The sequence below is a fragment of the Psittacula echo genome (assembly GCF_963264785.1).
Source record: "Psittacula echo genome assembly, chromosome: 5".
NCBI classification, from domain to species: Eukaryota; Metazoa; Chordata; class Aves; order Psittaciformes; family Psittacidae; genus Psittacula; species Psittacula echo.
In genome coordinates, this window is record NC_137739.1 from 34,136,339 (window position 1) to 34,159,667 (window position 23,329).

Consider the following 23,329-nt stretch of genomic DNA (forward strand, 5'->3'; position numbering starts at 1 on the left):
ATATTACAGTATGACTGCAAAAGAATAAAGTAAGACCACTGCTGAACCACTGAGAAGGCCCACAGATTTGCTTCAACTGGTTGCACAATTTATACTTGTTGACACAAAGTTTCCTTTATTCCTCATCCATTCCTGCTGAGGAATGTTTGTAAATTAATTCAGAAGTGAGGCTGCCCATCCAGCCTTCCTGTAGCCTGCTTGAACATGATTTCATAGTTATGAAAAGGGAAGCTTGCTTCAGCACTTGTGTTTCACCTTATTTGCAAACTCATCTCAGAAGCTTGTGAGGAAAAGCACGGTCTTATTGCTTTTGCTTTTCATTACTGCTTTTCTAATACAGGGTCTATCCACTTTAGAGATTAAAAAACAACAACTTTTGAAACAGCTGTGGAAATGTATTTGCAGAAGACTAAACTTAGCTTACAGGTACACCATTTCCTTCATGCTCCACATACTCCTGTTTCATTAGTGAAAAACGAATTTCAGTCATTGCAAAGTATTTTTTTTTGGGGGGGAGGAGGGGGAATGTTCATGATCTAAGGGCAGTATTGTTAAAGGAAACCTCCAGAATGTATGGTATTCAGCAAGTATCAATAATTTTTCCTTATGTCAGAACTAGCTCACATGCAACAGAAAACTACTGAAATGGATTAGTACCTGTAGAGCATTTTTATTTCATTTATCCTTAATTTATAATTCATTGTAATGTTGAACAATATCATTGTGGTATTAACATAAGAATTATTTCTTAGATAATATTTTTAAACTCTTAAATAATAAAAAAATCAGCTCATATAAAAGGAGAAGAGCAAGGGGGAGACAAAACAGGTGAGTAATTACAAATTACAGAATTTTGTGTAACCAGTTACTGTAGTCAGGTTTGGTACTATAGCATGCATTACGCAATTAATCACTATTCCAAATTATAAAGTTATATTCTGAAACCTCTAAAGGGATCTTCAGAAATAATGGATTTAGCGAAATGAAAAAAGTTTAACTCCAGTTCTAAAATCTTCAGTCCTATTTGAAACTGTCTAATCCGAGTAGGTCTAACTCAAAGCCCATTGAAGTTAAAAGAGAGACCTGAACTAATAGGCTCTCTGTCTAAGCCTTCAGTGTCCTAAATGAAAGGTACCAGTTAATATCTGTGAATTTGCCATATTCCATCATTACCAAATCAATACGTAATTTGCTTAGTTTCATACAGCATTCTATTATTTTTTTCCTTACAGTGCAAAACAAAGAATCTCTACATCTAGTGGCAAAACACAAACGTAACCAATACAGATGCCTTCTCAAGTTTCACATGGCCTCTTTAATCTCTCAGCAACCTGATGTGAATTTTTACATTTCCAGACCAGTACTGAAAGAAGGTTATTAAGAAATGCCCATCTTGAAAAATGACATCATTCTTATGGAAACACATCTGACATTTTGACTGTCAAGATTTCCAAATGGGAACTAATGCTAAAGTTAAGTTTCTTTTCACAGAAACATCAGGCACCCTTCATACATTTCTCTTTTTGGCAGGATTGGTCAGGTGCTACACATGCTATAGGAAGGCATAAAGGGAGCTCCAGGGAGACCAAATAGCTCTTCATGTCCAGGATTACAACAAATCAATCTGGATGGAATCCACTAAATATTTAAAACCCCATCCTAATAAGTTTGCTAAGCATGTAACACTTAAATTGTGGACACTTTTAAATGTGAAAATTGTTGTGCTTAATAACAGACAAAACACTATGTTTACTAATAAATTTCTCAAAGTGTGGGCCCCTTTAAATTGTAATTTGTCATAAAATTCAGTTGATGGCTTGGGAAGCAGTTACATTTGGCAAAGCCACGAACGTAAGAAAAACAAGGCCTGAAGTGAAACATGTCCAACCAATTTTATCTGATTTCACTACTCACATTAATATCATTCATCTGTACCACTAGTTACACAAGTTCTTTGTACAAACTGAAGCAATTACATTTTTCCAGTTCACACTTTACTGGTATAGGCGCTGCAACAAAGACACTCAATATTCTAAGTACAACAGTGATGGCAAAAGATACAGAGTTTCCACTTCTCAACAGACAGTGATTTGAAAACCTGCAGGTACAAAGATGATACACAAAAGATCACTGGGTTAAAAAAAAATGATAGAAGTAGACTCCTATAAAATCTTACCTTTAGATCCAAATATTCCAAATCCTTTTTCAACTGGATATAAGTGTCATCCGCCTTCAGGTAAGTACATAGGGAAAAAAAAAATGTGATGTATTTGAATATTTGAAACAATTTCAGAATACTTGGATTGGTTATATATGAGAAAATGAATGAAAGAGGAAACAAAGTAACAGAGTAGGAAGTACACAAAAAAAGCACATTTGCTCCACCAGCATATTGCTATTTACAGCTGAAAAATGGGCAAAATGTTTCCCAAGAATATTACTGCCTCATGCCCACTCTCCAAACATACAGATTTGAGTTTCCCATTTCTCATTACATGGATAACTACCTGAAACTGCACAAAGTTATTTTTTCAAGATCAATTTCCACTGACTATCCCTTCACTGAAAAAGTTGTGTTGTCCTCCAGCACAGTACGTCTCTTTAGAAGAATACTTGTACCTAACTGAATGTCAGATGTAACTAGAAGCCATCATATATAACAAATCATTAGAATACTTTTGATCATATTTCATACACATTTTAAGTTATTAATTCCTTTATTCAGGGAAAAGTACAAAATAAGTTTGGTGAATAAAATACTGAAAAAGATCTCAACTACATGATTAGAGAATCTATTTTGTCTTTTCAGTAATAGTATTCAACTTGATCCTTCTTTTTCATTGGCTCACCTGTAATTTTATAGTTATGTTTATCTAGCAACATCTTCATTACAGTTAGTTCAAGAAAAGCACGCGCAGAAATCGTAAAAAAGTTATTTCTGCTTTTTTCAAAAGTTTCTTTTTTTTTTTTTTTGCAATACCAGAACAAAATAAATTTTAACTGTTGCAAATGTGCTTGTAGTCAGCCAAAATGCCCCAATATTGCTAAAATTTTTACTGCTATTTTGACAAGATTTTATATCCTCGGTACACTAAAATTCTGACTAAAAGAAAAACACAACTATAACTTTTTTCAAGTTTTGAGCCAATAAATGTGTAGTTTAAAAAGAAAAGAAAATCTTTTATGCCATAAAATCAATAGATCACACTTCCATTTCGTTAGAGGTGTTCACTTAAAATTCTTGTCCAATCAGCTTCTAAGTCTGGCTGAGACTAGAAAGTCTGCCCATTTTCTGAGAAATCCCTGTTACTATCGCCATCTTAGTGCAACTGTTCTGTGGGTGAGGTAAGTTGGGAAATTAAACTTTTCCAAATTAAAAAAAATTGCTTTAGTTTTGGGCCAATATAAAGCCTTCAATTCCAAGACAAGTCATCACATTTTGTTCCCAGGTGGCTCCATTTTTGAGGCTCTAACACGAATCAAAGACCTCTAGAAGTACATTTCTGTTTGATCTCACATTTAAAAGTTCCATACATGACTGCAATAGAGAGCACTTGATACAATATCAAGTTCTCTATTGATGCAATAGAGAACACTTGATAATCCAAATGCCCCTGAGCTTTTATGAACCATCATTCACCTGCAGAACTGACACAGTTAGAAGCTCATATGGATGTACAGACCGGCTGATACATTTCAACTGGCAGGTGAAGCAGCATGTGGAGCAGGAAGCCAATCTCATCATGAAAGCAGCACAAAGAAATGGTTTTGCTTTAGAATGAACTTATCTAGTATTTTAACCCACATTTCTGAATATGCAACATTTTCAGAAATAATATAAAAAGAAAGTATACATAACACTGAAACATAAGCAGTGTGCCCTGTAACTTAAAATGCTCATCTTTTATGGCAAATACAGCAACAAAGAAAAAACACAAATAAACCTGAGAATTGTAGAATGCCAAAGAATGGGCAAGAAAGCACAGACTCAAGCATGCCACTAATAAAGCATTTGCAGAGTCACAAAATGTCATACGGCACAGATGAGCCACGCAGCAGCTGACCTGATAGGTGGAATTAGTTGGCAAGTGCTGCAGTAACTGTGCGATTGTGTAATTTCGTATACTAGCCAACTTAGCCTGATGTCTCCTCAATCGAATGAGAAGCAATGTTAGCTCTTCAGGCTGCAGGTATTTAGACACATTGTAAAGAGGAAATTAGCAGTCTTCAGGGAGAGTAAATGTAATTACATTTTTCACCTCAGTGCCCAGAAAGCAGTTAACTTGAGATGATTAAGCAATTATTTAATTAACTCTGCATTTGGTCAAATAAACATAAAAATGTTGGGTCCTGTAATAACAGACAGCTGACCCTTGCTCACGTTGCAGGTAACAGGAAAATTCCTACAGGGTTTACTGGGAGCTGGGCAAGATTAAGCTCTCATTCAAATTATATGAAGACAGGCTGAAAAAGTTGGGCCTGTTCAGCCTGGAGAAGAGAAGGCTGTGTGGAGACCTCATAGCAGCCTTCCAGTATCTGAAGGGAACCTACAAGGATGCCGGAGAGGGACTCTTCATCAGGGACTGTAGTGATAGGACAAGGGGTAACGGGTTAAAACTTAAATGGGGAAGTTCAAGTTAGATATAAGGAAGAAGTTCTTTACTGTGAGGGTGGTGAGGCACTGGAAGAGGTTGCCCAAAGAAATAGTAAACGCTCCATCCCTGGCAGGGTTCAAGGCCGGGTTGCTCAGAGCCTTGGGTGACATGGTCTACTGTGAGGTGTCTCTGCCCATGGCAGAAGGGTTGGAACTAGATGATCTTAAGGTACTTTCCAACCTGAACCGTTCTATGATTCTAACTTAGCAATATTTTATCTAATCAAAATACAACTACTATGGAATGAGCAGTATTTTAAAACTTCATTGCAGTACAATGATGACACAAAAGGAAAAGGGAAAAGTATCTGCTCTCTCAACTTACCGACTTGCCATGCAAGCTGGGTGCACTCACAGTATGTGTCATGTAGCCCATGGCAGGCATAGAGCGTCGATCAATATGAGTTGAGCTCTGTAAGAAGCCACAGCCAGAATTGTAAGGGTTGTCTCAAGTGAGTGGGATGTTGAACTTGAGGGAAAATTCAAAAGATATACACCCCTGCCACAGATTTCCTATCTGAATTCATGGCATGCTTAGATGAGGGTAACATTCATGGAGCAGCCAGAACCTTTGACGATTATGTAAAACTTACAAATGAACAAACACCTATGGTGCTGGGTAGATCAGTGGATTCTGGCAGCACAAGATGCTTCAGCAGAACATGCAAAGTGGCTTCCAGCAGATAAAGAAAATACTCATAAAGTTCCCCACACACACACCCCCACGTAATGTCTCCCAGAGAAAGGCTTGTGTGCTTATGCAGGTTTGTACTCCACACAGCAACTGTGAATGGCCTCTTTTAGCCAGGGAACACTAAGCTGCTATCATGAGTGACACCTTGTGGCAATGTGTTCCATTAATACCTGGTTTTTTTTAAATAATCGTATTTGATCTGCCCCCTTCTGCTACGAAAACCTACTGCACACCCATTCTTTCATGCTTCTCTTAATGCCAAACTTTGATGGCTTTCTTCAAGGCAGACTAAATGTCTCACAATTTATTTTTATTCCTGAACCTGAATTTCACTGAATGCTGTTTTGTTCTGCCTTTTTTTTTTTTTTTTAAATGTAACTGAATGGAATTTAATAAACAATTCCAGGGAGGATGGAGTATCACAAAATTCTGAAGACACATACATTTAAATGTAAAATGACACTGGGTGCTTACATACAGAAACATGGGCATTTTCTCCAGAAACTTTTGCAGAAGTTTCACTGAAAAGTTTTAAAGATGAGGAAAACTGTGTTTCCCTGTATTAGTAAAACCAGGATGACATAAAAGAGTTTTATGAGTAAAATATATGCAGCCACATTGCACAGGAAGGGAAAAAGACTGCTGTACATTCCTTTGAAAGGGACGCAATGCTTCTTCAACTTCCACACAGAGAAACCAATACCAGGCATGAAAAAAAAAAATTAATTTCCAGTGCTGCACATCACTAATTAATCCTCTGATGGTGTATTATACATCTATAAATGCTGAAAGACATCTGACAGCTACAGCACATACACGCTAAGTAAAAAGTCTAAACCATGCATGAAGCTGGCACACAACCTAAGGTCATGGTTCTGAACCCATGCTGGGTATCTGAATTTACAAGTCTCTTTCATTGCAAAAACTTTCGCCCTAAGAGCCCGTGGTTCTGTCAAAGAATACAGAGGCTTTCATTTTCACTTATTCACAGAATCACAGAATCCCAAGGGTTGGAAGGGACCTCAAAAGATCATCTAGTCCAACCCCCCTGCAAGAGCAGGGTAACCTAGAGTACATCACACAGGAACTTGTCCAGCCGGGCCTTGAATACCTCCAACGTAGGAGACTATTCCAGTGTAAGAGCTACCAAGACAAGCAAATCCTATATTGATTGAATCCTGAATTTCCCCAGTTTCCTTAGGCAAGGAGTATCGAACAGGGAAGCCTCTGTCACCTCTGATTGAGAAGTGACTACGATACGGTGCTTAAGAAAAAAAAAACCCAATGAAAATCTGAAGAAGGTTAAAGTTTCAGACTAATACTATTTGATTTTGGTTAGCCTACCGATAATGCTCTGCAAAGAGCTTAAACTATCAAATGCATGAAAAACTATTACATTTTTAGCCATAACTAAAATCTGAATCAGCTGTAAGACTAACCACAACAAAAAAAACATACAGAAAAAACAAACATGGCAAACAATGAAGGCTACAAGCATAAGTAAATAATCAATGAATAATTCATCTTGCTGAGTTTTAAATTCTTGCCTACCTACTCTATACATTAAAATACTGTAATTTGTATATTTTATACATATAAACATAAGCCTTCCAGCCTTTGAATAAAAATATTCAAACCAATGTGGTGTGCCATGAATTCTCCTAACCAAAAAAAAAAAAAAAAATAAAAAAAAATAAATAAATCTGAAAGAATCAGAAAGATAAAGAGCTTTGGGAGAACATTATCCGATGTATTAACTTCTATAACTTGTGTGCAATGAAAAATCACTAAAATTATCAGTGTATCGCACCACACGTAGAATAGTTTGAAATCAGTTATAGTGCATACAAACCTTTACAGCATGACTTCGTATCTTCCTGGGTGATCCAGCAAAAGGAACGTCTATAGTCTGTCTTTCATCAGATGGTTTAACTGTAAGCCTTTCTGCAGGAGTGTGTGGTCTCCTTGGGAGAAAGCTTTTTGGAGGTCCAGGTGGAGGAATATCAGATGGAGAGGGTGGAACAGATATTGATCGTGGAACATCTAATGCACTTTTTGACTTACCACGATCAATAAAGTCTGAAGAACCTACATAAAGTGGGGCAGTGGGACTGCCATGTTTAAATTGCTGTCTCTGCTGCCATTCATATAGCTGCCACACAGTTCCATCCTTATTTGCTTTCCTTTCCTCCTGGGACATCTTCAAGTGGCTGACACGATCTTGTGCATATTTGTAGTCACTCGGCAAATTGCGGTTTGGTGGTGGTGGTGAGCTCCCTGAAGGCTGCCTGGTATTCTTTGGCAAAGTGTGATAGTTTTCAGGAACAGGTGGATTGGGGCCCTGACGTGTAAGAGTCTGATCAGAAGCGAGGCTGTAACAGAGCGGGGAAAAAAGGACAAATTTTAGCATACACTCATGAACAGGAGGGAATGATAAAAAAATATAAAATCTCTAATGACATTAGTAGAGAAGCTACAAGACACAACACACAAGAGTCATTTAAAAAGAATTGACAAAAATATTAACAAAGCAATATTAATGAAATCTACCCTGAACAAAAACATTACACTGTATTCATGCAAAGATGCAAATAGTATAAATACAGGCTTTTAACTTGGTGTCTAATCTAGGATGACCTACTAGAAATAAACGTAAATGACAGCAGTATTATGTCCTTAGGCCAAAAAAAAAATGTCGAGAACATGAAGAAAGGAATTATTGTTGTGTTTAAAGAGCAGATTTGTAAACAAAAATATTTCTTTCCACCGAAAGCCACTAGGTGGTGCAGTTCACGAAAAACACATGCACGCTCATTGGAAAAAATTACCTTGAAGGGCAAGAGGAAATCTCACAAGTTACAGAATTAGTATCTCAGATAATTTTTCTTCACATAAATGAAGAAAAAAGAAGGTAAGAAACAGCTCAAAGTCCCAGGTCTGTACGATTTACCTTCATCTGACCTAATGCTACTGGTTCCACTGTTTTAAGCAACAAGGCTTTTTGCAACAAAACTCATTAACAAACTAGAATATGAACTGGCATTAGAACTGCATCTATCATATACTTAAACTGTAGAAATTACATCTTTTAGTAAGCAGTTAAGATAGCAAAGGCTTTGACAAACCGTAGTTAGCTCCCTCTCCTACTCTGAAGTCAAAATCTTTCCGTAGCCTCATGCACAAACTAATTCCTGATTCTCCAGTTAAACATCTGGGATCTCTGCAAATGCAGCCATTCTTCCATTAATTCAGGATCTCCAGACAGACAACTATTCTGCTAGACTTGCTACAGAGCAATGATATTAAAAAAAAAAAAAAAAAAACAAAACCCAAAACTGACAAACAACCCAATGAAAAAACGCCACAAAAGAAACTCAGATTATGTTCACCACCCTCTGCAGGAATTCCACATGAAAGAAAGGACAGGATGGAAAGTAATATCTCTGTTCAGCACCCAAGATTAACAGAAGCAGGACGAATAGCTTTCCTATCAGTAATCGCTGCCCAGTACTTGCCCCCACCTCCTTTTATTTGCAGGATTTGGCACTGTTGGGCTGTCTTGAAATATGGATGCTCTTGAAAGGATACATAATTCCTCATGCCAAAAAGCAGAATAACCACCCGGTGCTGCATGGAGGATTACAGATTTGTAAAAGCTCTTCTCTCATACCACAGAGCATCGATACTATCTCAAATTTCACAGTGAAGGCAGGCAGATAATACAAACAGAGGCAACTCAAAGATCAGCCTTCAGTGGTTAAGTAACTTCTTTGCCTAGCTCATTACCTCATGGGTACTCTGTATGTTCTGCACTGTACTGCCAATTCTTTCCACATGAAAAATCACAGTGATTGGTAGAAACGTGTTTTCTCTAGATAGGAATGAGAGCTGAGAAAGCCTGGAGCAAGTTATGCCTTGAAACGACATCTGAGACAGGCATGACAGATCCTTTTGGTGATTTCTCTGTGGAAAAATGGGGAAGAGAGCTTGACCATTCCTACACACCAAACTGATGCAGCCGTTATGAAGGCATTGCTAAACTATTGAATCATAGAATAGTTAGGGTTGGAAAGAACCTTGAAATTACCTAGTTCCAACCCCCCTGCCACGGGCAGGGAAAATGTTGCAAACCATCTGTGTGTGGTTATTTTCTAATTGGACATGAAAGGATAAAGAACTGAAATCAGCCCAGAATTAATGCGAGTCAATAAAGTCATTACGGCTAGCAGCTTTAGGAGCCAAAACAGTCTAAAAATTCAAAGACCCCATGAGCGTTAGGAGGTTCTTTGTTTTGGTTTTTTTGTTTGGTTGGTTTTGGTTTTGTTTTTTGTGGGTTTTTTTTGTTTTGTTTATTTGGTTGGGTTTTTGTTTGGTTTTGGTTGGTCTGTTTTGGTTTTTTGTTCATTTTGTTGTTGGTTTTGAAGGGTTTGGGGTTTATTTTTGCATGTGTGGCGGTGGAAATCATGCCTTTCTTTTAGAAAAGGAAGAATTTGTGCAAGAGGAATTAAAAACTGTTTGGATGGAAACAGCACTCGGAGCAGCTGGGAAGTGCACATGCATTACATTGCACAGGGAAAATCATATTCAAAGCTGAACTTCAGAGGCAACTGCCTACATATAGGCAGGTTGCAATTTCTCAGTATATGAAGTAGGGAGAAGCCTCCAGCTAACAGGCTTCAAGCAGGTGGCATCTCTACCACACAAGGTGTCAGACTCTTAAAAATAATGTGCATTATATAAAAATAGGCACTCAGATGATATACCAATTCCTAGTAATAGGAAAGGAACAATGTCCCAAATACCCAAATAAGTCCACAATTGACTGTGGACAACTGCCTTCTCAGGGATCAAGAGTAAAAGTGAGCAAAAGCAGCTGTTCTTGAGAATCTCCATCACTTGAATAATGAAATACAAAGAATACAAAAAAGAAAGCAGACACTGAAGAGTGAAAAATGGCTTCATGCCGTGTTATTTGATTATTAGCCATGAAAATCATTAAGAGTCTGCAATGCGAAGTGACCACACAGTAGACATTGCAAAAAGAAGACAAATGTTCAAAAGAAAAAAAAATACAATTATTGGAAACACTATGCCCATTCATGGGAATGCACAGAAGCTAACAAAGACATGTTTCTTCCTTAAGCAAATCAGGAAGAAATGGAAAGTTCTGCATAACAAGAAATGTTTAACACTGTATTTACAAGGAAGGAAATTCCTCAACATGATGGCATTTAGTTGGGAAATATTAAGCTTGCATTTATCAGATTTCTGTATATATTTTTGAGTGCAAACGAACTGCTAGAAACAGCGAATTTTTTACAATTATTCATTCACTATGTCAATCCATGTACAGGAATCAGTTCAAAGACTAATAATTTCTGGACAGCTGCTGTTTAATGGTCCTGACCTTTAATTACTCAAAACTGAAATCTAAAACCCTCTTTTCAAACCTTCTTCCAATACTCTAGATCTCTCTCAGAGGCTAGCATGAACCTCACCAAAGCAGGTACTCTCCTTTGCTGAGAACAGAGTAGGGTTAGATGACTACACTGGATCTGACTGTAGTGTCATTGTCCAAGAGAAATGAATCTCCAAATAGGCAAACAGTTCTGAGTGCTTTATAAAAAGGGCAAGTAAAATATCTATTTGAAATATCTAAATATCTACATAAAAGGTGCAATCCCTGCAAATAATTACACAAACAACTGCTGTATTTGTGCGAAGGGTTCTTCCTCTTGTAATCAACTTGCTGGCAAGCATTGCAACTTTATACACCTGACAGGAAACAAGTAAAACTGCACTTATTCTGTGTTCAAAAATTATAAAGGCTTCTAACTCTTCAGAGGTTCTTCATCTGTAACATTTCAGGTGGAAACAGTCAACATTGAGCATTAAGAAATTAATGCACATACTTACTAAAATGAAAATGGAATGTCAATCAGATTATCATCTCTATCTTAAATTTCTATATCCTGTAACCAAGAAGACATTTGACAACTAGCATGCAGCTTATATCCATCAGCTAAATGCACTGCAACAACTTCAGCAGCTTAAGAGAAGGTGTCATTTAAAAGATCTATCCATTAATCTTCAGGAAGGTAAAGTGCAATTTATTCTGAATATAGCAAATATAACAGCATTTGGCAGGGAAAGACAAAGAAAACAAGGTTAATTGAGCTAAAACAGAACATAAAGTAAGTTGCTAAGATAAGAAGAAAATTTATCTCTCTATATTTATATATAGGTATATTTTGGTTACATAACTGTAGTTAACTCCTGCGAAGTTTCACTGAATGCTTAGCAGCTCCAGCTGAGCAGCTGGTTTTACCCAGAACAAAACCTAGGACCTACAACCGTACTATCTTAATACCACACCTGATATACACCTGAAGTTGATTTACTGGAAAAGGTAATTAGGAAGAAACCAGTACTTATTTAGCTATCAGTCAAGCCTCATTACTGCCTGCACTTTTACTGTGAAAAACATCAATGTAAGTTTTTTTAAGCACTGGCTAATTCAGTATTTTTCTGTATTATTTTAGACTAATAGATCTGTGCATGCAAGAAGAACTAACATACCAAGTACTTTTTGTCACTAGTCATATTCTTTCGGGAAGCCCTGATTGATATCCAAATAAAAAATGTTGCAAAAAGTGATGCAAGTTTTGTCCTTGCCTGTGGCAGGGGGTTGGAACTGAATGATCTTTAAGGTCCCTTCTAACTCAAAACATTCTAGGATTCTATGATTCTATTCTATGATCCTAAATTGACTCTACCAATCCAGAAGAACGTTAATAATATCAAAAAGTATGAAAATTTCTTCAGGAGTAATTCCAAAGATAAGAGAATACAAGAATGGACTTCCAAACAGAATTAACAAGCCTTAAATTTCTTACTGGATGCAAAATGACAAATGTTAGCTTTAATAAGCATTAAAAAAAAAATGCCCCAAATGTTTTCTCCCTCCTAAAATCCACATGCTAATGTCTCATAATATTCTATATTATAACTAGATTTTAGCAAATGTATAAAGTAGTAATTCAGCAGATTACCTATATTTGAAAACTTCTCACATGCATCACAGACCCGAACTGTCTTTCCAGACACTTGACACAAGGTGACATTCTGAACAGGGACATATAGACATCACTTCATTTTTTCAACTGGTACCTAATCTTACTGCACACTCTAAAAATAAAGCAATTTTAAGGTTTTCAAATTACAAAAGCATTCCAGGGCATCTTCCACTTTTTGGGACAATGTATATAATTTTAAGTGACTGAAAAGGGAAAAGAGAATCCTGGAGACCATGGCAACGTTTTAAGACCTCTTCATTAACTAAATGAATATGCGGAGACCTTTTAATATATGACGCACACGCTGTGACTCTGAGTGCAGTGATGTGATACAGAAGACTGAATGGATGCTTGGAACAGGAACAGAAAGCAGAGGAAAAAAAATCAGCATTTTTTAAGTGGAAAATAAACAATTATCTATAGTTTGTATTGTGCAGTGGTTTATGAATAAGAAGTAACTGGGGGCTGCACTTCACTTTCTGGCTTTTCAACTGTAGCAAATTTTTTTAAGTTTTAAGCAACTATAATGATTAAAAACAATAAAAAAAAATTAAGCACTTTAATCTCACTTTTTCCAGTTGTAATATAGTGAGAACATTAAAGGGATTTGATTAGCCAATTCCATACTGAACCTTCCCTACGAGATAAACATTTCAAAAATACCATTCTGCACTTGAGGAGTAAGTAAATTGTCTTACATATTCTGATTTGCACTAAACATATTACTAATACACATTTTCCTTGCCTTTAAGAAAATGCCCTTTGGCAGTCTATTTAAAGAATGGTTTATTACTAACCTTCTTGTGTCTCCTTTTTGGACTTTTACCCAGTGCTCCACTTGAGCCATGTTACTTTTTCTTTGAATCTGTTTATCTGGATTTGTTCTGGGAACAAACCCTCTTTTATATGAGCTGGTACCATTCTGCTCCACTAGGCCAGCACTCATACTTAATGAACTAGGAAGTGTTCCATTCTTCTCAGCTGGCTGAGAGTAAGATACATGGGACCATGATGCATTCGTTAAGTCTGGAAATAATGAATCAGCTTCTGTTAACGCATGCTTAGCCTTTTCCTTCTTAGTTTCTGGAGTTTCTTTTCTGTGGATATAATGCTCCTCCTCCGCTTTTTCTCTTCTTATCTCCTCACGCTTATCATATCCGATCATTTCAGACAATTTCTGATAACTTTCTTTTGTATCTGTAATCTCTGCCTTCACACACTCTTTACAGGTATCCACATGATTGACTTGGGGAACAGCTTGCTGATCCACTTTTTCAGTTTCTCTGAAAAGAAAATAATGAACACTGTTTAATTGTGAAAGGCTGATGTGGTCTTGTTACTATTTTAGAAAACATACCCACAAAAGCACCTTCTCCAGGCTCTGCTTAATTTGACATATAAGATAGATATCCTCAGCAAAGCTCAGTTACCATTCCAATTAAGACAAAATTTATCTTTACAGTGCTATCAAGGAAGCAGAAATCATTTGTATGCATCTGTAAAAATGACTGAAAATACTTATAATGTATGAAAGAAGTGTTAAACTTGTGCAATATTGTGTCCAAAAACTGAAAAAAGAAAGCCTTCCTATCCTAGGAAACACTGCAAGCCAAAGAAACCAAAACCAAACTGCCAACTGCTCATTGCAAAGTAAAAAAAGTCCTTCATATCTTTGTAGAAGCCTAAGGGACTACTCATTTCTGGCCAACAGGACAGAAGAGTATCTGCATTTGAGTCAGTACTATCATTGTCCAGGGAATTTCTAACCTGGAAGCTATTCCTGCAAAAAATAAAATTAAAAATAATCTCCATCACTCCTAATACATGCTGCAATGGACATCATTTTCCTTATTTACCTTACTGAATAAATATTTCCAAAAATCTGTACCAGAAACCTTGATATTAAACTTACAACCCACTATATAATGTCTAAGGATCTTGAAAGATTTATGTTGGTTTTGACACATAACGCACTTAATTTGCCATTTTTCTTCATCTTCTTATACTGATAAGCTTCTCTTTTTCTCTTACAACTCAATGGAGTATTATTGATCTCAGAGTAGCACCTCATCTTCTCTGAAACTAAGTCCAGTTTCTTTATAGCTTTACTGAAGGCAAATTCTGAGTGAGTGTCATCAAACAATTATTTTCACTTCAGTCTCAAAATGAAGAGTCGACTAGAGGCAGGGACACTGGATCAATACTTGCAACATGCCAGACTTCCCAAATTTTTCTTTCAATTATTTCTATCCTTATGAGGAATAGAAAGAAAAACCAGGTAACAGGTTACACGTTATTTGGAATTTAAATCCAGAAACACTTAATATTAAATAATACAGGATGCAAAGCTGTGGGAGAGATGTTGGTCCTTTGCTTACATTTTACTTGTAAAAAGCAAGCAGCAGTGCAAGATACTCTAAGAAATTGCACCCTGACATTTTAATCCTCACAGCCCCAGTGGTTAAAAGCAAGGTTGTCTTACAGTACAGAGTCTTCTTTCACAAGCAGTTGTAGGGAACGAATCACATTCCTAAGTCAAAACATCAAGAAGGCTACATCAATTTTAAGAAAAGGGAAAAACTGGAAGCACAAGAAGGCACAGCTGAATTTGTTTGCCTCTAACACTAATTAAGAACAACAGGACAAAGGACATCCTCCTTTTGTAACAGTGCTTTGTTTCCACACAGAAAAAAAGAAAAAAGCCATTTACAAGTACTAAAGGCCACCAAAGTAAGTGAAAAATAAGCATTTAATACCTTCAGAAATTACTTAATATCCATAATTATGCACTTACGATTTACCCATCTTTAACATTCTTTCACTCTTAACAGCATTTTAATCCCAGCTCTAAAAGTCCTAGTTCATTTGAAACAACTCATTATTCTTCTGTCCTTCCCTTTTGACATTCCTCTTCTCAAGGCTATCAATTGGCTGTTGAAGGTGTATTAATTTGCTCAGAAGACCTGCAACTTTTTAACTGAAATTCCCTAAAAAACTATGTAAACACAAAAATTAATCCATGTCAGTAAATGTGGGCACACAATTTGAGTGTACACACAAATACTGAACACCAGGTTTTCTTAATCAATGTTAACTAACAGATTTGCAACAGAATGTAAATTAAAAATAATTATTTCCTTAAAATGGGAATGAGTTTCATGCACACATTTACAAATGTATGCATAAACCTTTCCTGCATACACTTTCAGAAATCACCAATCTGATTTTTATATATATGTACAAAATAGATGAAAAAATTTTACAAGCTAACAATTTCTGTAGTGAACTTGCCTCTTCAGTGAAGAAGAGCGTGTTTGCATAAGGGCAGCTTGATTCATAGCCCGGATCCAGCCATTCATATCCTCTTGGGTATCTGCACTGAAGTAGTATGTCCGCATCCCTGAATGCTCTGCCTGAGAGCCAATAACAGAATTCTTATTATAAATATATGCCCGCATACCTGTATGAACAGCCTGTAAAGGAAATTAAAAAGAAGTTAGAGAGCCCTTTCATTCCCCTCCCCCCAAAAAAAAATTTACTGTAATTTTTCTTGATACCTTTAAAAATATCTTTTCAGGTTCCTTGACTGTTTCTTGAATTTTGGGTAAAACTGTTACACTGCCACAAAGGGCTTGTGCAGCAAACTCTAAAGGCACTCTCTGATTTTTACTGAAATTCCCGTATCATTTTTTCACACTATTAAGACTAAAAGTGCAGTGCGTCTGTTTTGCATAGTAAGAAATTTCAGCTTTTCATTTTCACTTAACTGATACATTTCATTTGCCATAAATACCATACAGAACAAATTAAAGAAATTCTCACTGAGACATGCATAAGCAAGCGAATTTTCCCAGCTCATTTAATAAAGCAATTTATTCAGACAAAACACAGACAGTATCTCACAATTCAAGCAATTAAATTGCTTATTTAAGAACTGATTATAATGCATGTTAGGAGCTTTTGATTAAAGCATGCACTTGAACCTCTATATTAACCTGCAAAACCACAAGACTTACTGATACACTTAGTAACACTGATTGAATTATTACAGCACATAAAATATTGACAAGTACTTCTGCACACCAAACTAATTAATGAAATTCCACTGTAAAGTAGAGGTATTTGGAAATTCCTCTATATTCACTATTCAAACGTATTCAATGTGGAATGTCTGTAATACTAGGCTAGTTGAATTTAATCAAATCTCATCCACATTTGTCTAATCAATAATATAGATATTACTAAGTCATATCAGTCCTGAAACACTTCCTTATATTTTCTCAAAGTTACTGTACAGATGTACTTCAGCTTAATAGGGAAAGATTCATCTCCTTACTTTCCAAAAAACTGAAGAGAATATAGTTGGCTTGAAAGCTCTTGTAATGATACTAAAATGAAATTAGTCATTTCAACTGCTGTCTATAATACTAATTCTGCTACCCCACACAAAAGCTAATGGCATTGAAACACCGCTGAGACAGGGTTGGGTTGTTGGGGTTTTTTAAATGAAAAAAATTCTCTCAACTTTTTAATTTGTCTACAACTTCTGTTAAATGTTAAAAATCTTTCACAAATCTTCCCTTAATGAATAGTCCTTTTATGCAATGAAATCCACTCTCATTATTCCAAAGTAAAATAACCCAAACAAACTAAACCCAAACACTCTACAATCACAGGTGGCTTCAGATACACAGCAATAGTTTTAACAAAACCCAGGCTATTTAATCCAGTGCAGGCCTCCCTAAATGTTAAAATTTCAGTTGTTTACCCTCAATTTTCCAAATTACCATAACCTTAGAGACCCGTATCAACAACTTCAAAGAGCAAAATATTTGCTTGCTGTTACAGTGCTTTAAGTTCTCTGAATGTGTGAAACATGGCCTTTCCCTTCTGAACCTCAAGCAAGGAGGCCTGTTTGTTTTGAAAACTCTGGTACTACAGTCTCCAGAGGGGTCAGTCCCTGGTCTGCCATCACACCAGTAGTGGAAAGGCTGAGACTGCAGCAAAACAGCCAGCTAGAAAAAAGGAGGTGAGAAGGAAGAAGAGGAAAGGTTTACATAGAGAAGTCCAAGGAATTCCCCTGCTAAGAGAAAGCGTCTGTTTCCCCAAAGCATTGGCTGGTAAGGGAACACAAGGTGGTTTCTTCTCCCTTCCCACCATTAGCTACCTATCTTAAACAGAGGAAACAAAGCCACAACTTACATATATAAAACAGCAGCCCTGATCAACTGTGCATTTAGGAATTTAAGGATTTTTTTCATGTTTGCCTGGTCGAGTTCTTTGGGTTTTCTTCATTGGTATTGTGGTTTTCCTTTTTTCCCCATTTTGAGACCATTACAAATGGTCAAAACAAAGTATAGAATCATAGAATAGTTAGGGTTAGAAAGGACCTTAAGATCATCAAGTTCCAACACTCCTGCCATGGGCAAGGACACCTCACACTAGACCATGTCACCCAAGGCTTTGTACAACCTGGCCTTGAACATCGCCAGGGATGGAGCATTCACCATTTCTTTTGGCAACCTGTTCCAGTGCCTCACCACCCTCACAGTAAAGAACTTCTTCCTTGTATCTAATCTGAACTTCTCCTATTTAAGTTTAAACCCATTACCCCTTGTCCTATTGCTATAGTCTCCTGATGAAGAGATATGGTTTAGGAGTATTTAATTAATTGCCATTTATAGATACCATCCAGTGAAAGAAGAAACTAAAAATTAGCAGCTCCAGATCTAAAGTAAAATAGTGATTTTAATGTTAGATCTTATGACTGCAGGGTTCCATGCTCAGCACATAGAAGTAGATGCTAGAATTTAGAAGTGAAGTGACTTCTGCAGAAAATGAGACTGCCCCACTGCAGATGACACAGGAGGACCCTACCATTCATTGATTATATACTTGCTGGAAAAAAAACAGAACCTTGGGTAACTTAACTACAGAGACTGCGTACCACATCAGTAAACGGATTTAATAGCTGTCTGTTTTAATTGACCTCTATGTCCTGATCAAGATAACTCATTCACCTCTGAGGCTCTCTTTCAGTGGTGCATGTCGAACACACCTGAAAGCATTGCCTCAAAGGCTGGAGGTGAAAATGGTATAAAAATGCGAAGTATGGTGCGCCATTCTCCCTTGAGAGACTGAAGCTGTCACAGCCATAAACATTCATAGCTTCTGAAAGGGTAATGCAGATAGTGTGTTGTCATCAGCAAACACAACATTGTGAAGTCTGTAATATATAAAACTGGTTACAGGAAAGTTCAAATATATTTCAGTTATTTATTAGTAGCATGTTTTATATGCAAGAAAGCCACTTTGTGCCAATGTCCTGCAGCTGTCACTGTGAGCAGACACAAGCTAGAAGGGATTTTTGGTGGTGGTGGTTTTTTTTAAAGCAGTAGCTATTAGGATGACTGCAGCATACTAAAAAGCCTACAAACACAGCACATGTACACCATACATACAACAGTGAAAAAATAATACTGGTACCTATTCATGCATTCAGGTGCCTTAATCTGGATAGACTGAGAAGAAAAGCAGTCTCTCTCCCATAATGCACAGAAGGAGAAATGGACAGTAAACCCCAAGAGCATATCAATAGGACAAGACAAGGACAAAAAGTTTAACAAGTTAAAATCATGAAAAGATTCATGTTTCCAAAGAAAATACTTAACAAAAGACTGTACTAAAAGTAACTAATGCCTAGAGCTGTTATGTTCACCTCCAGTCATTCGAAATTCTGAGGAGAAGCAGCCACAGCACATAGGACAAAGATATGGGGAGGGGAAGAGTTTTCTAATAACTGTAATCTTTCAAAGTTTGTCCTCTCAGTAAGTTATAACATACAAAGAAAGTCTTTCTCCTGAATTTTGATATTTATGAACCATTTATGAGCAAAAATTGAAACAAGACTCTGAGCCATCACTATGAACACAATAACAGCACACTATAATTAATTTTTCACTCACAAATAATATTACGCTTTTTCAGGACTTCTAGAAGCTAAAAGGTACTCTTTTCCAAATTCTAAAATGGCACCTCCAATTCATAGCCCTTGGCATTTCTTCACCTGAATCCCCAGATCCAGAGAATTTTTATAAGCACTATGGGAGCCTAAGGAAGCAACAATGACCCAGAGAACATAAACAAACAAACTATGTCAACATTGTTTAGGAAAACCAATGAGATCAAAGAAACAGATAAAAAGTTTGCCCTGGTCCCAGCAGGTCTAAGCAATGAATGCATACTGCCATTAGTAAGTCTTAGAGTGCCAATAATGAAAAGATGTTTAAAATCAAGCTGTAGTAGCATCTTCTGAAAGTAATGATCTGGCCTGACTTCCTAGGGTCTGAATGCCCTCAGGCTGGACGAGTGTATCTCCGAAAAAATTTAAAAGGTAGTATTCAAAATAATAAGGAGTAATTTATATCTCCAATGCTACTTCCTACCTTTTACAGGAACATCAGAACACCCCTAGATATAAACATATTCCCGCATACATTGCCTCTGCATGAAGTTTTGTGTTTTCTTTACATCGAACGTTGGTAGGCCTCCCATGTTTCTCAATTTGTATTACCGTCAGATTCATATAAATGAGTTTACTTTCAGTATTCCCTGATATATATTTTAACACATATAAGACCAATTAAAAAGAGTTTTTATGACTGAGGACAATGGGCCTTCTAAACAGACTGTGATGACATGAACATAAATTGATATAATTTATGTTTAAAATTATGGTATTACTAAAAAGTACAGTCAATTCCCTATTAACGACAGGGAGCATTTCCAGCTTTATATTGATGTTGTGCAAACCTTTTCACATTAAAATATATCCACTGAATCTGTGTCCCCTTACGTTTTTATCAGCAAAGAATTACTGTATTAAAAACGTAACAATTAGATTAAATATCTTTAAGATGTTAGCTACTGAACTAAATATGCAGCAAGTATCCTGAGTTCTAAAAGGACGCTACACAGCGTAATCACAGTAGCTTACAGCTAGTCACAGCACTTTGCTTGGGACAGACAAACCATGTGAAAAAAACTTTTAGGATAGATACTCAAAAGCAGGGTTTCTAAACATAACAATTTAACATACATACTGCTACGCTTCAAAGCAGGTTTTTGATTGCGTTTGAACAGCCTGTGTGCAGTTCTGTAGGCCTGTAACTGTTAAACACCTGAAGAGACACAAAAGCTTAAAGCTGGGCCTCGGGATATGAAAGGAAAAGAATTCTGAGGACTCCTATGGTGTACATTTTAACAGTTAGTAGGATTTAACATACATCCTAGAGAGCATGTATTTTACAAAACTTGTTCTAACTGAACCATATGCAAAAAGCATCCATGTCTTTGCTAAGTAAATTTCCTTCCTTTAGTTCTACAAATCAAAATGTTGACGTTTTTTAGTTTGACTGCTTACCTAGCATCAAAAACTCATTGTAACTTAAAACAACTTCTTAAAATGGTAGTCAATAGTTCTATTGTAATAGAGGATTTACAACAATCTAAATAAATAGCAGGCCAAATGTAAAAGTTGACATGGCACATTCTCCCACTCATTCAGGACTTCAATGCAAAAAAAGTCTCATCTTTATTTTGGGCTTAATCTGCTTTTGTTTTCTATTTCTGGCTGCACTATGCCGTGAGACAGAATGTCCATCTAGGCTCTGGATATCAAAGTGTACTGAAGAGATTAGATAAAGGTAATGGCTGGTGAGTGATAGAATGCCAGTACTCCTGCCGCTGTGTGCCCAGAGCCAACTCCATGACCACTGAATGTCAGTGTCGGATGGGGCCAGGCGACAGGAATGTAACAAGAGCCTCCTGCTGCCCTAGGAGTTGATTCTAAATAAAATGAAACTGCAGCATCAAGTCTGTAGTCAGTCATCAAACACCTAAAGCACAGTTAACATTCGCCCAACAAACTAATACCTGAAATGTATGTTGGGCATTTTTTATATAGATTTCTAGCACAAAGTTTCTTTTGCAATCACTGCCCTATTTATATATCACCTTTTCAGTAATGACCCGACGTTGAAAGTCTCAAGTTACTGGCTCATGGTGATTTTCAGAAAAAGACTCAGATTAAAGATTTGGTAGAGCTCACAGAGGTGATACCCTAAAAGGATTAGGGTAAGTCTGCACGTGTTTCTGAAAAGGGCTAATCATGATCACAGTGTGGATTCTACTCCACAGAAAAGGAGAGGCACAACTTGGCAGTGGTGACTTCAGAGCTTGCCTACAGAACATACTACTTGGAAAACACGAGTGTGTATGTACATATACCACACACAGGGGTTTTGTTGCCATTATCATTGATAGTGTTAAAGTGATTAACAATCCTAATATATATTTGATTAACATTCAAAAACACCATTTCAATAAAATAAAAAGCAGATTTTTTTTTTTTTTTAAAACTCTCAAGCATCTAGATATTATCACTACTTTCTTTATCTCCTTCCCTGTCTGCATTAACCTTCCCTGGTTATTCAAGAGAAGTAGAAGCCTAGAAGTACATTGGGTCCTCCTCTTTTAGTATGTGCTTCTTCCTAGGAAAAGGCTCTAGAAGAGGAGGGCTTTATGAATTACACTCATTAAATATTGGGAGTGGAATCTATTTCTTAAACAAAGGTTCCTTTATAGATTATCCTGCTATCTCATGTTCAATGTATTTGAAAAAGCACAATAAACATTTCCACAAAGTGCACTGGGTCATTTTTAAAAACACTTCCCAAGTCAATATTTGTGTAATAAATTTAAAACCATTATCCACTTGAAGATAGAATCAAAATTACTAAAAGGCAGTCTATAATTTTAAAACACTCCAAAAATCAAAATGCAAGAGAAAGTGTAAACTGAGCAGATGTATTTCAGTTAACAAAAGTTTCAAATGGAAATTTTCCTTCCAGATCTCCTAAAGTGTACCAGATCAAAACCCGATTTCTAAATTATTTTTAAGTACATATCTCATTTGCTTGATACAAGAAGGAGGTTTTCTGCTCCAAGTATCAGTAGAATTTAAACATGCAACGTACGTTGAAGTTCCTAAACTTTGCCTTACTGCTGCAATTCAATCAACTGGAGTCAGGTTTTTCCACTTTCAAGAAGCGATGTAGGTTTTATTTAATTTTAGTATGTCTTTATAACATAGAACTGTAAATTAAACAATTTAAAAAACCCAAACACAAAACCAACCTCAAACAATATCAGAGTAATTTTTCCTTGAAAAAGTTCATGTCCTTTACAACAACTATTTCTCTCTCCCAAAAAAGGAGACAAAAATTGGTTCCACTTTATCCCCTTGAAAAGAGGAAATTAAACCTTAAAAGCTACAGTGTTGCCATTTTCTAACTGCAAGAACTGAGCTGATGAGTTTATTTTTTTAAAAAAACACAACAAAACTAAACCCAAATGACCATCACTCCACTATGAGATCAAGTATTCTATAAAGAAAAAGAGACAACTTTCCTTTCAATCCATATACAGTACTGGAACAAATTATCAATACTTATTTCTGGGTTTAGAAACAGGATCTTTACTCATAGACATGTTATTAATGAATGTCAATTCATAAGCAACAAAAAAGTGCTGTCACATTTGGACAGACAGTCAATAAACCTGTCTTCTTTGAAAAAAACATAAATAGGAAAGCAGATAATGTTTCTTTTTACAGCAGCAGTTTCTTTAATGCAAATAAACATTGTAAAATATGATTAGCTAATAAGCTTTGTAACTGTACCTTAAAAGAAAATTTGCGATTTATGCGATCTTCAGGTCCAACTGGAGATATTACATAACTAGGCAATGGTATGCTACCCAAAACAGATTCTTCTCTGCTGTCTGTTGAATAAAAAAAAATAGAATCTAATTCACTGCACTTTTCAGTGGGGTAACAATACATTC

General features: G+C 36.4%; 1 protein-coding gene across 1 annotated transcript in view; it reads right to left on the minus strand.

Moving 5' to 3' along the window:
- PLEKHA7 (pleckstrin homology domain containing A7) overlaps window positions 1–23,329 on the minus strand; it is a gene marked incomplete at both ends in the record, with an annotated part of 168,407 nt that overhangs the window by 26,827 nt on the left and 118,251 nt on the right. The window contains 6 exons of the mRNA XM_080618768.1: window positions 2,177–2,230; window positions 4,980–5,066; window positions 7,201–7,720; window positions 13,222–13,707; window positions 15,716–15,897; window positions 23,166–23,266. Coding sequence (XP_080474894.1) covers window positions 2,177–2,230; window positions 4,980–5,066; window positions 7,201–7,720; window positions 13,222–13,707; window positions 15,716–15,897; window positions 23,166–23,266 — 1,430 coding nt within the window. The remainder of the gene's footprint in view (window positions 1–2,176; window positions 2,231–4,979; window positions 5,067–7,200; window positions 7,721–13,221; window positions 13,708–15,715; window positions 15,898–23,165; window positions 23,267–23,329) is intronic.